This window comes from Haplochromis burtoni, unplaced genomic scaffold, assembly GCF_018398535.1.
Source record: "Haplochromis burtoni strain Fernald_Lab_line unplaced genomic scaffold, NCSU_Asbu1 Contig_78, whole genome shotgun sequence".
NCBI lineage: Eukaryota > Metazoa > Chordata > Actinopteri > Cichliformes > Cichlidae > Haplochromis > Haplochromis burtoni.
In genome coordinates, this window is record NW_024582439.1 from 584,835 (window position 1) to 602,454 (window position 17,620).

The 17,620-nt window shown below is 39.2% G+C and overlaps 1 protein-coding gene across 1 annotated transcript in view; it reads left to right on the top strand.

Moving 5' to 3' along the window:
- The window catches only part of ak5 (adenylate kinase 5), a 101,437-nt gene that overhangs the window by 67,417 nt on the left and 16,400 nt on the right, over positions 1-17,620 (top strand). The window contains exon 11 of the mRNA XM_005924551.3: positions 10,481-10,644. Within this exon, the coding sequence (XP_005924613.1) occupies positions 10,481-10,644 (164 nt within the window). The remainder of the gene's footprint in view (positions 1-10,480; positions 10,645-17,620) is intronic.

The following is a 17,620-nucleotide window of genomic DNA, read 5'->3' on the forward strand; positions in this document are numbered from 1 at the left end:
ACACACACACACACACACACACACACACACACACACACACACACAAACACAAACACACACACACAAGTCAGACTAGGGAGGAAATGACTTCATCTTACTTGTGTCTGTCAGTAGAAAACAACCCATTTAAACTGATGCGTGTCTACAGTACTTAGAGTTCAACAGCGGTTTGACATTTAGCAATTTATTAGGCACACATAGCCTAAATAAGTCCTCCTTTCAGAGAAATTATGATGACGGAAAGCACGAAGTCTAACGTTACTGATTTGCATATAATTGCACTCTTGGGGCCATTTTCTCAGATGGTGAGAAGACCCAGATCCAGGACTGACAGGCAGGTTTAAATAATGAAAAGCAGGCATTAACTGGCTCCAGAAAGCACATGAAATACAAAAAAGGGGGAAAAAAACAAACAAACCAAGAATCTAAAGGGGCACGAGAAGCCCAGAAAGGGAGATGCTGACACGCTGGAAACAAACAGGGGGAAAAGAAAAGTGAACAAGATTAGATATGATTGAAGAATGACACATATTTGGAAACAATCAGGAAATCAGAAGGACGACAAAGAGAAGTTAAAACACAGGAGACACACAATGGGATGAATTACCAAAATAACACTGCAAAAAAACCATGATGTAGCAGGTTCGTCTATTTTGCTGAAATTATTTTTTGTGTGGTGTTAATTACCCTCTGCGCCCTGTACGCTCTGGTGACCCACCACCAAACCGGTCATGCTAAATGATTTTACAGGCAGCATAACGTTGTCCATGCCTTCATCATCTTACAATTTAAAGTGTTTTAAGGCCCGTGTTGTTGTGATTTGGTGCTATGGAAGCATTTTTTATTGTGCCGGACTCCGTGTGCTGTTCATCTGCTCTCTGCAGCATTACATGGATTTCATTTTTAAAAAGTAGTGCATGCATTATTTTTCTTTTCTACTATTTTATTTTCCATGATAGACTAGATCTAAGAGAAGTTTATATCATTTTGTCACCAAACAGAATAATTATCTGTACAAATTGGTTAAAATTAACTAGGTTAAGCTTGTCAAATGTAGGGATTCACTGTTTTTCTTTTTTAATCTGGTTTATAACCACGAGGTATATAAACCCAATATTATCCGTGTCAAAGACAATATATCTGATGGATGCTGTTAACCATGTTGTTAATCAATTAACAGATTCAGATAATGTTAATACAAGTAAAAACAATCACATTAATCAGTGGAAATGGTGCTTATAAGTTGCCAATCTCCTCCATGTGGAACAACCAATATCTTTGTCAGTATTTTTTTATTAACTTGAATCTGCATTGTGACTCTAAAGGCAGCTCTCAGATCAATCTCGTGTGCAAATATATACGCCATCCAAGTAATATTTGTCACAAAATAGAAAAATGCATCACTGCTGCTTCCAATTTGTGCTCAGTGTTACTTCCAGCCCCTAGAGGAAGAGGTTTTCAGTTTTTTGTGATCAATTAGTATGCCATGACAGTACAGTGAGGCACTGTGGCTCAGTCTGCTAATTGAAGACACGACAGACGTGCAGGTTAATTAGAGATCTGGGACATACAGACCCTCCATTAACCACCGTCAACCCTGCTACCGTGGAAAAACACTAAAGATACGGTCACCAAAAGGTTATTTAATCAGTAGTCTGAGTGTGTATGTGTGTGTGCGCTCTCTATCACACCCATATATCAGTGCTAAAATCCCTTTTCATGGACTCTCAGGACAAATCCAGACTGATCTGAATTAACACCAGTTTGTCGGAGGATTTGAAAAACAGACGCTGAGCCAGACCAAAAGCTTTTTCACAGCAGCAGCAGATAATTGGAGGAAAATGTCACCCACAAATGCAACAACTGTCACCTACACTCAGATGTGTCTCCCGAACAAATTTTATACCGTATAATGAGAGGTCAGCCAATCAAGATAACATTTAGGATTTCACTCCATTTATAACAATCTGCGACTGTGCTGTCAGGAAAATAAAATAGAAAGTCTAATTTATTAAAACAGAAGTTAACGTATTTAAAAACAGAATAAAAAAGGGAAAATTTAAAACTGAGTAATTGGGTTTTTTGTTTGTTTTTTTGTATTTTTGCCATTTTAATTTGATGCCAGCAGCATATCTCAAACAAAAGCTGGAGTAGGAACAGCAAAAGACTAAATAGGTTAATAAGTAACATTATTGCAGATGAAATGAGCATCCGTCATTACTCTGTGACAGAACTGCATGGACACACTATAAAGCCAGTAAGACGTCAGGGATATCAATCTATCCAGTTAGAAAACAGAAACGACTGCCTGTCTTGGTGCAAGTCAACATGATAACAAGTTAAACAACAAGGCAACCCCCAAAAAGTGAATGGTTTTGCAGTGCAATGTGATTGATTGTGATGCCCTTATGACTGATTTTTCTCTAGTTTTCCTTTATGATCATTGTCACTTCTTGGATGTGACTGTTGAGACAGTGGATGGTATCCTGGAGGATCTTTTCACAGACCCGGATCAGCGGATCAGTGAGCTCCTGAGAGCTCACATAATTCAATTATGTTATATTTTTAGTACCAAATCACAGTCTTTACCTGTGAGGTAACAATCAAACGGCCCTCTTTGAGCAAGCACTTGGCGACAGTGCTTGCTAACAGGAAGAAACCTCAGGGAGGGGTCGGGGGCAGAGGAGAGTCCGTGGCACTATTTGGCAGCGTCCCTTGCACCAATGCTTGACATCCCAGAGGTTGTCTGTATACTTCATGTCTACAGAACTTGAGGGACAGTCAATGGCGTCTATGCCTTGATCATCTAAAGAGGAGCACACTAGCAAAAAGAAGAGAAAAACCATCTGATGTGCTATAAACACAGTTCAGAAGCATCTGTCACAAATACGTGAAGGCATCATTAATGCTGAACGATATATACAGTTTTTAGTTTACTGCCATCCAGACAGTGTCTGTTTTGCATCCTTCTTATTTCTATTATTTGCTTCTCTTTATTAGAACATTGCTGAACCACATTCTGCAAGTATTTCACAGCATTGGCCCTTACAGAAGCCTATGACATGTCGCACACCGCCCACAGTTGGTGCATTTTGAAACAAAAGCTATCACAATGGAAGACTCGAACTGTTGAGCAGCTGAAATCATTTATTTAGTAGTGTGAAAGACACACTCACAGGAGCTGAAGTCCTCAGTTCCCAGATAGACAGCTACTGAACTATGTATTAAATTCAGTTTAACAGCATAGACATCTTAAAAGAAGAGGTGATGCAGCACACTGAGAAATCGACTCCTTTCCCCATTTTCATGATCATCACAAGTTCAAAATGAGCACATGTTTTTTATAAGAAAGAAAAACATCTTTGAAATGCTGTTTTGGTTTTTTTTTTAGGTCTAGAGTTCATTTTTAAAGAATTCTAGAATTTAAATCATTTGCAAATCACTGCCTTCTGTTTGTATTTACATTTTACACAGCCTCACAACTTTCTTCTGGCTGGCAGCTGTTGAATAAAACCTTCACCGTTCTTGTCTGATCTCTCTCATATCTTTTACCACCCACTGTTCTGCCGGCAGGTTGCTCATAGTGTTGTGTCAAGCAAAGTAGCAGGAGCTCTGTGAACCCTTATGAATATGAGCACGTCATGTATGTATGAAAGGAAGCTGACATGTTTCATTTTTTGTTTGTTTTTGACTTTCTTTTTTTAAAAAAGAACACGCTGATATGAAAATAAAACAGCACTGTCTGCGAGGGAAATCGTCCGTCAACCTTTCCAGGAGACTTTTCTGCAATATAGGAACTCAGATGTATTTTTCCAGTTGTTTCTGGACCACATCAGTAAGATGTGGGCTGGAAAAATGAGCTGAAAAATGCTGAATTACTCTGTAAGCATCAGAGCATCAGTACAAGTGATCACTTTCATTTGTTAGATTCATTGTTACTTACTGTGGGTTTGAAAGCCTCGTCTTTATTCCTCTCTCAGTTCATGGAAATTTAAAGCTTACTTCATTGTGGAGAGTGATGTCAGTGTTCCAGCAGGTTCCAGTTCATGGCAGGTTTGAGCCTTAGTGACAGGGTGACAGTTTGGGTCTTCTTCCACACCTTGATAGAATAACGTTGTTGGAACTGATCCCTGAATCTGCAGTTTTTTTAGAAGCGGCTCTGCTGAGTTGGACAGTTGTAATCTCCTTGCAATTAGTTCCTCTAATTTGCAACTGCAAACAGTTGCCAAATGAAAAGAAATTCAGTGCAATCATTGGGAAACCACCATCACCACCAAACACCATCCTATTTTTTATCTAGTGTGACTGGCAGTCAGTGAGTTAATAAACTATATAAATAAAAATAAAGTATATTTTCATAAAACCACTAAGCCTCTTAACAAACTGCTCTTTGTTAAGAGGCTTAGGGGCATTCAATTAATTAACCTAAACGGAAAACCATCAAGCTTAAGATGCTTATATGACTTTAAAATGGTCTGTAATGTTTTGTTTTGTTTTTTTTCTGTCATTAAATGCTGCTACAGTCATGGATGCTCATATTTAACATGGTCAAATCATGCAAAGCTACCACAGAGAAGAGAAGAAGAAAATCATAGAGCTGCATATTACTTTAATTGGTCCCCATAATGTTTTGTCATTAATAATATTAACCGATTTATTCTGCTGTATTTTCAGCAGTTGTAGGTTTTTAAAGAGTGCTTTCAAACACCCAAGTTGTCCAGCACTTCCCTTCAAGAAACAACTGCAGGGACGAAAGGTTTTCTTTCCTGCCCCGTCAGATGTCATTCCAACTTTGAAAATACTGACTCAAGACTGCATGACGCAGCTTGATGACTCCTCAGTTCTACATGAAAGTGTTGTAGCCTTTCACCATCCCCGTCTCCTCCTTTTATCATCCAGCTTCAATGAAGCTGCTGCTGCTTCAGGGGAGATACAGGTTATCTCTCAGACTTATTAGGGGCTAAAAAAAAGGCTATCTCCCTATTCTCAGAAATCATGATGACAGCACCAGAGTGTCTTTACAGTGAGCATATCAAGCTTTTCCTTAATTTCACTCACATTCTGTGCTGCAGTGTTGGATGCTCATTTGAAAATAGATAAAATCTTAAATATAGAGGTTAGTGTATGTACAGGTAAACCCATTGGGCCAAAAGCTAACAGTGCTGGGCGGTTTCTGTTTTTTTCCCATATGAAGTCACTTCAAGGGGCAGCCAAGTTTTCTTAAAGAGACGGTACACCAAAAGGGGGCAGAGGGAGTCAAGGAATAACAATATAGAGCTGGAAGTTAAGAAATTATGTGTAATTTAAGAAATAAGATGGGGGAAAATTGTAATTACACCAATTCCAATATCTGCCATTTGCTGGACATATTTATGCTTCACATCTCATGTTTCCTTTGTTCTAAATTAGTTATATAATAGTATAATACTAGTGTTATTAATTAGCTAAATTAGCTAAATATACAGTGCCGTGCATAAGTCTAGAGCCGCTCCACATTTCTTCATAATTTTCTTCCAAGGAGCCACAGTTTCTTAAAATCATTGAAGAAGTGAATCATCCTACCTAACTGAAGGGATGAACAAGTGCTGAAAAATTACAAAGATAACAGTTTGACAGGCATAAAATAGTATTTTTGCACCAACCAGGTGATTCCCAAAGAGCTTTTACCTGAAAACTTGGCATAACTCAGCACAGTGTGCCGTGGATCTTTAAATAAATAAATAAATAAAAATAATCGGAGGAAACTCGACAAGTCCAGGAAATAAGAACCAATGGCAGGCCTAAAAAGAACTGACAGCAGATTAACGGTATCTGAAAGTCATGTCCTTCAGATTTTTTTTAAAGAACCTGAGAGATTTATCTGATCCTTAAGTTGATCCATCTACTGTTCACTGAAGCCTCAAAGATATGGTCTTGGTGGGAGCATGGCTTTCAAGAAGCCATTCTTAAGTGAAACAAAGAGAAAAGACTGAGATGTGTCAGGTGACACAAGAACTGGACTGAAAAATCAGTGGCAACAGGTGTGATGGAGTGATGATTCATTGGTTGAAGTGCTCATCAGTATGTACAGAGGAGGAGAGAGAGGTACAGCAGTGGGTGTCTACAGCCATCTGTAAAACAACGTGGAGGCTCTGTCATGGTTTGGGGCTCCATTTCAGCCAGTGGCGTTGGTGATGTTATCAAAAGTGATGGAATTATGAATGTAGAAAAGCATTGTCAGATTTTGATCCAACATGCAATGTCATCTGTTAAGAGTCTGATTGGAAAACATGGGTGTCCTTTTCTATGAGTACATATCAGGTCAGGTTTGAACTTTTGGTCTTCTGTATAATTCGGCCTTTTGTTTATATTGATGCTAAACCTGTCCACCTGCACATGCTGCTAAGAATTAAACATTAATGAAGGCACTTACATTTTGTTAATTAAAAGTCAGAAGAGGAGACTGTTTTTCCTCTTTGACAACAGGATTGAATAAAAGCTACCATCAAACTTGGCCGACAGGTAAAAGAATCCAATAAATTTGGGTACAGATACACCTTCTGTAAGTTAGCAAAATCTCCAAGCCGCCTTCAAGTTTAATGTGGATTTGCCTCACCAACTGCCTTGCATGGTAACTTGTGACTTAAAAATCCTTCTTGTGACAAATGGTTCATCTGATCACCTGCCAAGTATTTTTGGAAGTGGGTCCCTTTAAAATACAAATTTTTCTTGTATAGATGGTAAGAATCTGCCAGCTACATGCTACATACATCGCTGCACTACTCACCCCCCCCAACTTTCAAAGCTCCTCAGTTTGCAGCTTGACTTTTTTCCTCTTTGGTGCTCTTTAAATTCTATAGATCATTCCTGTGAGCGCTAAGTTAGATGGTGAGACCCAGTGATCTGTTAAGAATATTTGAAAAAGTGCCCGGCTTTTTGGCGAACAATTTCTAAGAACTACTTTCCAGATGGTTCGGTGTAACAAACCATCTGCTGCATCGGGTTACCCATCCAAAAGTGTTCTGCAGAAGTGCTACAGGGGGGAAAAAAGCAGTGAAATACTAATGTGAGCTTTTACTTAAGCCATTTTCCCTCCATTTCTATCTTTTTGTCTTATTCCACCATGCTCTCTGACTTCCATCTCTCTCTCTTTTTATTTCCCCTCTCTGCGGAAAATTATCATTTGCCCTTGTAATCAGACTTGCATTTAAAAAGTGAAAAACCTGCTGGTAGTGTGTGATGCAACAGTGGTAATTTTGCACTTAGTGGGGCTGGCTGGAAACGAGTGTTATGGTGTTAGAGGATGCCATTAACAAGCAGAAACCACCCTGCTGAAGCTAATGAAGAAATTTCTAATGATATCTCTTTTTTTTTCCCCTTAAGGATTTACGGGCTTAATTAGAGAATCAGCTGATTAAACAGTCAGTCAGGTAATCAGCAAGGCACAGAAGATTAATTGATAACATACACTACCAGTCAAAAGTTTAGACACCTTCTCATTTAATGGTGTCTATTTTCATGGCATTGTAGATTCTCACTAAAGGCATCAAAACTATGAATGAACACTTATGGAATTATGTGATAAACAAAAAAAGTGTGAAATAACTCAAAATGTGTTTTAGATTTTAGATTCTTAAAAAATGCCACCCTTTGTTTTGATTACCACTTTGCACCTCTTGGCATTCTCTCGATGAGCTTCATGAGGCCGTCGCCTGAAATGGTTTTCCAACTGATGCTGAGCACTTGTTGGTCCTTTTGCCTTCACTCTGTGGTCCATCTCATCCCAAACCATCTCGACTGGGTTTAGGTCAGGTGACTGTGGAGGCCAGGCCATCTGGTGCAGCACTCCGTCACTCTCCTTCTTAGTCAAATAGCCCTTACAACATTCTTTGTGGTTTTTTGGCCCAAACAAATTTCTTCTCCTTGTTGCTTTTCCTTAGCTGTGGTTTCTTAGCAGCTGTTTGACCATAAAGGCCCGATTCGCGCAGTCTCCTCTGAACAGTTCATGTAGACACGTGTCTGCTACTGGAACTCTGTGTCGCATTTATCTGAGCTCTAATCTGAGGTGCTGTTAAATTGATTTCTGAGGCGACTTGGATGAATTTATCCTCAGCAGCAGAGGTGACTCTTGGTCTTCCTCTTGTGAGCCAGTTTTGTCGTAGCATTTGATGGCTTTTGCAACTGCAACTGGGGACACATTTAAAGTTTTGACAATTTTCCAGACTGACTGACCTCCAGTTCCTAAAGTAATAATGGAGATGTCATTTCTCTTACAACATCATGAAGCTCACTGAGAGAAGGCCAAGGTTTGCAGCACTTCCAACAAAGCAAAGAGTAGCTACTTTGAGGAACTATAATACATATTTTTTGAGTTATTTATTAATTTTTTCTTTGCTACATATCTCCATATATATTCCTTCATATATTTGATGTCTTCAGTATCTACAATGTAGTAGAAATAAAGAAAAACCACTAAATGAGAAGGTGTGTCCAAACGTTTGACTGGTAGTGCATGTAATTTAACACATACAGAATATAAATTCCAGAGGATTGTGTTGGTTTGTCATCTTTGCTCATTGTGAAACACAATGTGTAGATTTTTGTCGAATGATTAAAATGACGCAAGAACATTTTTCATTCTCAGTAATCATCACCAGATAACAGATAAATCATGTCAACATTTTGAGGAAAAAATCTGCACTCCCAGTCCATTTTTCATGGAAACTGATAAAGTTTCTTAACATTACCTATTAATGCTTTAAGGAAACATTATTTAGCAGGGCTGTATCTGTCTTTGCCTTGTTTTGTGCTCATCGTTTTCATCTCTGTCTGCTTCCATCTCTGTCTCTCTAATTTATTCCATCTGTCACTTTGGCTCTTACCGCGGACGCCGCTGTGACAGTGCTGTTCACACATGGTAGGATGGTTTGGGCATCTCAGATCTCAGCCTCTACCAAACTGAGCGTTAGCAGAGAAACCAGAAGCAGAATTCAAACATGCCAAAGCTGCAAATTCATTCTTTACTCATGTTTTTTATGTTTCTGTTTAGGTTTAGATTATATGGATAAAAAAAAAAATGTGTGAATCTTTATGATTCTCCTGTGTTCTATCAAATCCACACCACATTATGTTATCACACTCATTTCCTGCTGCCCATTTTTAGTGCTGGAATATATCTGAGGACATTTTCATTTATGCAAGCTGTTTGCACCCTAAAAGCATGGAAATGTTTAACATGGCTGCAGTGCACACTGTGACACCTACTAAGAAAATGAAGTTAAAGTAAAGAAGGAAAGTAAAACACTTCCCAAAGCTGTGACCTTTAAACTGGGTTCATCTAGATGATGTTCTCAGTGATGAAACAGTCTTCACAGTTCGCAGGGGTTTGACTTGCAAGACGAAGCCACTAACAAGCTTCTGAAGGATTTCTGGGTCATTATTTTACATCCTGGTGGAGGTGTCTGTACAGCGTATGGAGCCTGGCTAAATAAATGAAGGCGGTGTTTATGTTCTGAATGAATCCCTAGCCCTTCCTCCTTGATTTCTTCTCTCTGATTTCAGTCGTTCCCCACCGTGCGAGCCTCACCTCGCTCATATCTGTCCGTGCTCCGTAAGGAAATGGTGATGAGCGCACTTGTTTTTGAATTCAACTCGAGTTGAATAATGATGAATATGAAGCGCATCCTGAGTTTTATTACTAGGCTCAAGGCTAGCGCTGATAAATGACTGCTTCACACAGTTTCACGGCCACGTTATACAATTATACTTGCAACAACACCTGCGAGCATCACAGCAAGCTATCAAACACAGAAAGTGCCGGTATATATTCTGACCGTAAGAAGTGAAAGCAGCTAAAATGTAATTACTTAATGAAGGCTGGTTGGTTAGAAAAAAAGGTTTAATTCCGACGTTGATTTATCTTTCTCTGAATATGATGCTTTGTATGTTCATTCTGCCTTTTTAAGCCCTCCACATTACTCTTTACTTTTTTAAAAGTATGCAGTGCTTTCCTTATTTACTCCTTGTGGAAAGTAATTGTTATATTACCTCTGCATCACTCTGCAAATTGCAAACTTATTTCTGCACAAACCCCTGTCTTAATGAGGACGGCATACAGATGATCTTTCTTTTATTATGCAGCTTAAATGTTATTGCGATGCTAACAGCAAAGTCAGTGAAAAACCACTCCTAGAAGACTTCACAGAAAAATGCAGAAACAATTTTACCTTCCATTTTCCTTCTTAATAAATGTAATTTAATTGTTTATTTTTTGTTTTATCTGTTTTTTATCTGTTTCTCTTTGCTCTTTAACTGTACCTTCTTTCGGACACACACACAAACACTCATCATCCATTTCCTATCATCTCCCTCCTTTATATTCTTCTGTCATCTTTCAATTTCCTCCTCGTCGTCCTCTTCTCACAGGAGGTTAGTCTCAGTGATCACTCGACCGTGACGATATGGCCTTATTTCTGCTTGTTTCTCTGTGTTTCTGTCTCAGGTGGTCCAGGCTCAGGTAAGGCTCTGCAGTGTGAGCGGATGGAGGAGAGGTTCGGCCTGCGTCGCGTCACGCTGGGTGACCTGCTCTGCAGCGAGCTGCAGTCTAACAACGATAGGGGGCGCTACCTGCGGGACGCACTCGAGAGAGGAGAACAGTTGCCTGAGGTCAGTGTGGCAGTCCAGAGTGAAACAAGCAAATAATGAGGGGATTACTGAAGCTCACAAAGCCTAGAATTTTAAACTGATTTGACTTTACATTGTTTTCATTTGTAAAAATCACATTTTGCATTATTAGCACAATAAATACTCCATAACTGTTGTGTGATTGAAAAATTGGACATATAAAAAAGGGATTAACCATAACCGTTTAGGATGAGGATAAAATTAGATTCAACTCATCTCCAGTGCAAGTAAAAGAAAGTATTTGTCCGCTTCCTGGATTCAAAACGTTTTGAATGCGATAACTCAAGATTAAGGTGACGTACGAGCTTTAAATTGATATCATAGGTGCATCTACTAACAGTCTTGGATGAGTTTGAACCTCAGTGCTCTTGACCTCACACGTGTGTTTGATAGAGGCTGAGGGGAAGCATGGGCGGTTGCCAGTATTTTTGCATAACTGTCACACTTACATTTTTCAGATCATCAAGCAGTTTTTAATATTAGACAAAAATAACCTGAGTAAATAGAAAAAGCAGTTTTTAAATGATGATTTTATTTATTCAGAAAGATTGAAAAAGTAATTTTGACTCACCTAAATAAACCTAATTGGTTGTGCCACCGTTGGCAGCAAAAACTGCAATCAGTTATTAACTGCCAATGCATCTCTCACATCAGTGTGGAGAAATTTTAGCCAACCTTTCTTTGGAGAATTGTTTCAATGTTTTCAACCAAAATCGTCCTGGTAAGGTCGTGCAAAAACATCGCAATTGGATTTGTCCTGACTTTGGCTAGGCCACTCCAGAAACTTGATTTTGTCTAATTTCTTTGAGTCATTCAGAGGTGGACTTATTGTGGATTTTCTCTTACTGCATAACCCAAGTGCGTTTGTGCTTCAGGCCATGAACTGATGGTCAAACATTGTTCTTCAGGATTATCTGGTAGAGGACAGAATTCATGGTTTCATCAATTACAGCAAGTCGTCCTGAAGCAGCAAAGCAGCGACAGACAATCACACTGCCACCGTTATGTTTAAATGTTGGTGTGATGTTCTTTTTATGAAAAGTTCAATTGAAAAGTTCAGCTTTTGTCTGGTTAGTGTACAGAGTATTTCCCCAAAACTCTTGAGGATCGTCAAGATGTTTTTTGGAAAGTATGAAACAAGCCTTTCAGTTCTTTTTTTCCCCCAGTCTCTTTATTATTGAATCATAAACTCTGACCTTAACTGAGAAAAGTAAGGCCTGCAGTTCTTAAGATGTTGTTTTTTGTTCTTTTCTGACCTCCTGGATGAGTCATTGATGGAGTAATTTTGGTAGGCTGGCCACACGTGGGAAGCTTCACCGCTGTTCCAAGCTTTCTCCATTTGTGGATAATGACTCTCACTGTGGTTCACAGTCCCAAAGCCTTAGAAATGGCTTTGTGAGGCAGGTTTGGATAGATTTTCTCCCTTAATAAATGAAATCATCACTTTGTCTAATATTGAAATTTGTTTGGTGAGCTAAAACATTTTAGAGTAACAAATATGGAACAAACTAAGAAATCAAGAAGAGGGCAAATATCTTTTCACTGCATTTTATAAACACGTCTGAGACAGCCAACGTATGATTGAAGGGCAGACAGGGAAAATGCATCAAAAGTGTTTTGTTGCTGTTTGTAGTGGGTCTGCTATGTTGCTCAGGGTTACATTTCAGAAAGGTTTAGTTTGAATTTCTGGCGTTAACAGCAGAGCTGAATCTGTGAACATATGTACTAATACAGTAGTGTTTTCATGTCTGCCACACTTGAGACCTATATAAAATCTTGCCAAGCCCACCATGGACAACCCTGCCCTGTTTCCATTTATCTGGGTCTTCAGTCAAAGCTGAAATGCCCACACTCCCTCTCCACCTCATTCAGCTCTTCCAGCTTCCGGACTAAACTAGCTGAGAGGCATAATCTCCCCAGCATGTTCTGCGGATGCCCCAGTGTATCATCCCAGTTGGAGATGCTTGAAACACTTCAGCTAATAGGCATCCAGGAGTTGCCCTAGTTAGATCCCCAAATCACCTCAACAGGCTCTTTTCAGTCCAGTAGAGTAGCGGCTGTACTAGTTGACTAAGCTCCTGGCATGATCTCTAAAGCTGAGCCCAGACATCCTTCTGAGAAAGCTCATTTCCACCTCTTGTGTTGTTGATCCTATTCTTTCGGTCACTATCCACAGCTTCTTGCCACAGGTGAGGGGAGGCGCATATAGTGAACAGCAAATGGACCGCTTTGCCTTCATGCCCAGCTCATTCTTTACCACAATAGACCAACAGAGCACCTCCATCCCTGCAGACGTGGCACCAATCCGGCTGTTCACTCTTCTCCAATTTTAAACTAGCTAACGTTATAATGAGCTAATTAAATAAAGCAACACTGGCTTCAGATTGAGAAACAACAATGAGTCCAGTTGTTGACTTTTGTAACTGCCCCTCTATCTGTGATTTAAATGTCATTCTTTTATGTGCAGGGCTAAAATGTCACAGGATGTGGAGCATAAGAATGAGGACCTAAATGCAGGACACAAGACGGTCCTGCATTTGTTTTTTGGTAATATATAAACAATAATTCAAAAATCACTTGGAGCAAAGCATTACACATGACTAAACAGGGAGAAGACATACAGCAAAGATAGCAAAGGCTGTGACAAAGACTGACAGGAATATAAGACTATACCCAGACAGCTCATTAGGTAATGACCAACAAGAGGGTACCGAGACACAGACGAAGACTGTAAGGAAAATCAGAAACCAGAACTAACACGGGACCTTCAAAGTAAAAATAGGAAGTAACCAAAACATGAGTCCTAAGCACAGAGAGCTAATCTGAAGACAAAGAGAAATAAGCACAACAGAACAAATACACATAACAGAAGCAGAGAGGAGCAAACATGAGGAGCAACAAACTCAAAACAGAACGCCTAAAAGTTAAACTAAACTTAACTAAAACTAGAACAGTAAATAAAATGAAGTGCGTCCACAACTAGACAAGACCCTGAACAATAAAACTAAAAGTTAACATAAAAGGGTAATAATGACTTCATGAATCATAACACAGGGTCACACAACGGAGACGTACTACTAGCAAAATCATGCTAATGTAAAAAGACAGAGAATCAAAATCAGTATTAAAATATTAAAGGACTTCAAGACAGATAAAACCACCACTTTCTGCACCACCACCATCTCTCTGTGTGGCTCTATAAAAAAGGACCAATATCCTGACACAGACACCAAACAATATCCTGTGCATAATTTGGGAAAAATCAGCTACATATCACACAACAGCAGCGTTTGACGCCGTTGGAATGAGAGCACATTGCGCATCCCTATCGGTAATAAAAATCCCTGTATTTTCTTTATTTTCTGATGCCTTTCTCGAAGTAGTGCCATATTGCAAAAAATCAGAATGGAAATGAGTATCAGACGAACCAAACTATAAGAACACAGTGTGCCTATTTTTCAGGGGAATGTTTTTTTTCTCCCTACAATTATGAAACAGTACATTTTAATGACACCTGAGGATTATATCTGTTATTGGCTTATTTGGAATAAATGTAATAACAGGATATTCAGTACAAGAAGCAACTGCAAAATGCCACAGCAGCAGAAGTGACAGTCAAACATGTCAGACAACCACTAACCACACTTTTTGACTGACAGGTAGACTGTGAGAGGACAAGTGTCGGCCTCTGACAGGAATAAGCACCGAGCAAAAAGCATATCCAAAAAATAATTATCTGACAACACGGCTGTATAGATTATCATTTTATAAAGCCTGGGAGTGAAGTAGTTTATCTAGAAAATGCTAAAAATGTACTTGCAGTTACTTGACTACACCGCAGCTTTCAGGCTGAGAAAATATGTATTATGTAACATGTTTTTCCTGCAGAGGGTATAATTAAATAAACAGAAAAGGGAGGACTAACGTTAAATTTTTATATTGAAAAGCACTTAAAAAAAATAAAAGGGCTTTATTGGAGATTTCATAATGGTGAAACGTCTGTCTGAGCTTGTTTCAGAGATGGAAACAAACTCACTGACAGGCTGTGCAGACATGGTAAATTATGTACTGAAAAACACGCTGACTGGGACAGAGAGACAACCTCAGGCATTATTCATGTAGGCACTGGAGAGGCTGCACTCAAACAATACTGATAGTATCGAGGGATGTTTTATTATGTGTGATTGTGGACCCCACCCAGAGAAGCTCAACACTTTCTAAAGGTATTCAGGGCCAGATGCATTATATTGCCAAACGTAATCACTCACACATCCAAATAATAGAATTCAGGTGTTCTAATCACTTCCATAGCGACAGGTGTATAAAGTCAAGGCCCTAGGCAGGCAGACTGCTTCTACAAATATTTGTGAAAGAAATCGCTCTCAGGAGTTCAGTGAATTCCAGCGTTTTCTTCCATATATGATGCGGGGTTGTTATTCAGGAGTTGGGCTCAGCCCCATTCTTCCACATACCAACACATTATGGACATTTTCATGCTCCTAACTTTGTGGCAACTGTTTGAGGATGCCTCTTTCCTGTTCCAACATTGATTGTGCACAAACAAGGTCCACATTGACATAGATGAGTGAGTTAGGTGTGGAAGAACTTGACTGGCCTGCACAGAATCCTGACCCCAACTGCACAAAACACCTTTGGGGTGAATTAGAGTGGCCAGGCCTTCTCGTCCATCATCAGTGTCTGACCTCGCAAATGTGCTTCTGGAACAACAGTCAAAAATTTCCATAAATACACTTCTAAACCTTTTGGAAAGCCTTGCCAGAGGAGTTGAAGCTGTTAAGGGTGACCCAACATCATATTAAACTTTATGGATTAAGAACTCAAGTTCAATCGCGTGTGAAGGTAGACGAGCAAATACTTTTGGCACCATAGTGTACTTTGTACTATATTTTTATAGCATTGTTTTTAAAGGGGCTCTTTTCAGATTCTATTTTCTAGACTCTCAGAAATGTAGCCCAAAAGAGTGACAGATGATCTAAGCCCATATTTTATTTACAGGTCCTCAAGGCAGATAATACAGTACGAGGCACATAAAACAAATCGAGTGGTTGCACAGATATTAAAGTGGCAAATCCAAATAAAACTTTATTAGAAATAGTACGTTTCTTTCAATAATGTATACAGCATTTGTGATGCTGTTCTTTTTCCCAGTAAGAAACTCTGAAATACTCATATTCATGTATGTGCTAGAAGCAGTGCAGAACGTTTTAATTCAGTTGATGTGCCCTCACGGCCCAGCAAGAGGACTGTTTCAGCTGGGAGCAGAGGATGTGTTCTGGGTGCCATTATAACAGATACACTCTGCAGCCCATTTTTAAGTACGCCTTGCTAGTACTGAGTTGGACCCCCTTTTTCTTCCTGCACAACTTTGTGTGCAATCCTTTGTGTCATATATTCAACAAGGTGCTGGAAACACTCAACATTGGAAGTGTTAATATTCAGCCAAGTAGGGAAAAGATCTAAAGGATAACACGATGGTTTAGGTAATGAAACTGCTGAAGTTAGCTCAGACAGATCTATAGGAGAGAAGTAGTCCAAATATAAATCAGGTCTCACAGCTGCTTCTTAAGCTGCTGTAGTTGCTTATACATCTGTGACAGCTGTGGGAAGGATGTGATGGTATCTTCTCTTTCGAGCGAGGCACTCATGTAGATTATCCACAGAGGATTGAGGAAGTGATTAAGCTCCACTCGATGCATGTTTTGAGTCATGTAAAAATACTCCTCTTTAATTAATAATTTCAGCCTGGCGTGGTTTATGTTTCTTCTGTGTGTGTACACAAATTGTCATTTCAAATGGGGAACAAGATGCGTCCTTGTCTAAATACAGAAAAGGTGATTCTGTGCAATAACTGTTCAGGGTTTTATTTTTTTTAAACATTTCCTACAGCTAACAGAAAAATACATGTTACACAAATAGAAGTACAACTATTCTAATGTGAGGAAATGCACCCATCATCATTCATAATTATTTCCAAATTCCAGGGAGTACGTTTATGGTATCAGAAAGTATTCTGCAGCCTGCTTAAGCCCTTAATTAGACCTATTGATGATGTTATTCACTGATTCCTTTTGATTGTTAAAAACAACAGCCTTAACTGGTGATTTAGTTCATTTAACCTTTTACAGAGGAGATATAAAACATGTACAGACTGAAAACAGGTCAGAAATGAAAGACTAATGAATACTTTTTGCATCCTGTGGCTTTGCTTGCTTCTTTTAAATTAATATTTAATGGCAATTATGAGCTAAAAATCTTTGATTTCTCCCTTTTAAACAACTTCATGGCCCACCTGCAGTACCTCCAGAGCTGGAAACCACACTTTCCCAATCACTGTGTAGGATGAAAGTTTTTAGTCAGTTAATACTTAGCCTAACTCTTTTGCCAACAGCACATAGCCTGGCGGCGATTACGCCATATGTCGGTAAAATGCTGACAAATTGAAAAGTTGTCTTAAACAGGAAAGCGAGCGGCGTTCACCACAAAGAGCAAGATATGCAAAAAAGAGAGAGAGAGACAGAAAACGTCAAAAGGTTAAAAAAGGCCACATGAGAAGTCTTCAGTGGTTTTTTTTGTTTTGTTTTTTTCCCCCCGTGGATTTCACAGAAGCTCCTGGTCTTTCATGACTACTGTCTTCTCTGAAACAGAGTCTAAGCTAACAGACAAACAATAACAAATGAGACTTAAATCACATTACAAAAGTAGCAGGTAGAAGTGACAAATAGCTTTAACATACAGGCTTAATTTCCAGCATCCACATCCCTCATTACAGCTGCAGAGATTATGAGCCGTGATGCATTTTGCTGCTGGTCATAATTAATGATCAGTAATAAGCTGGTGGTTGTCAGAAAACCTTTTAATTGAACTGCGCTGCAAGTGTGTGACATTTCACATTAAAATGCACACACACACACACACACACACACACACACACACACAC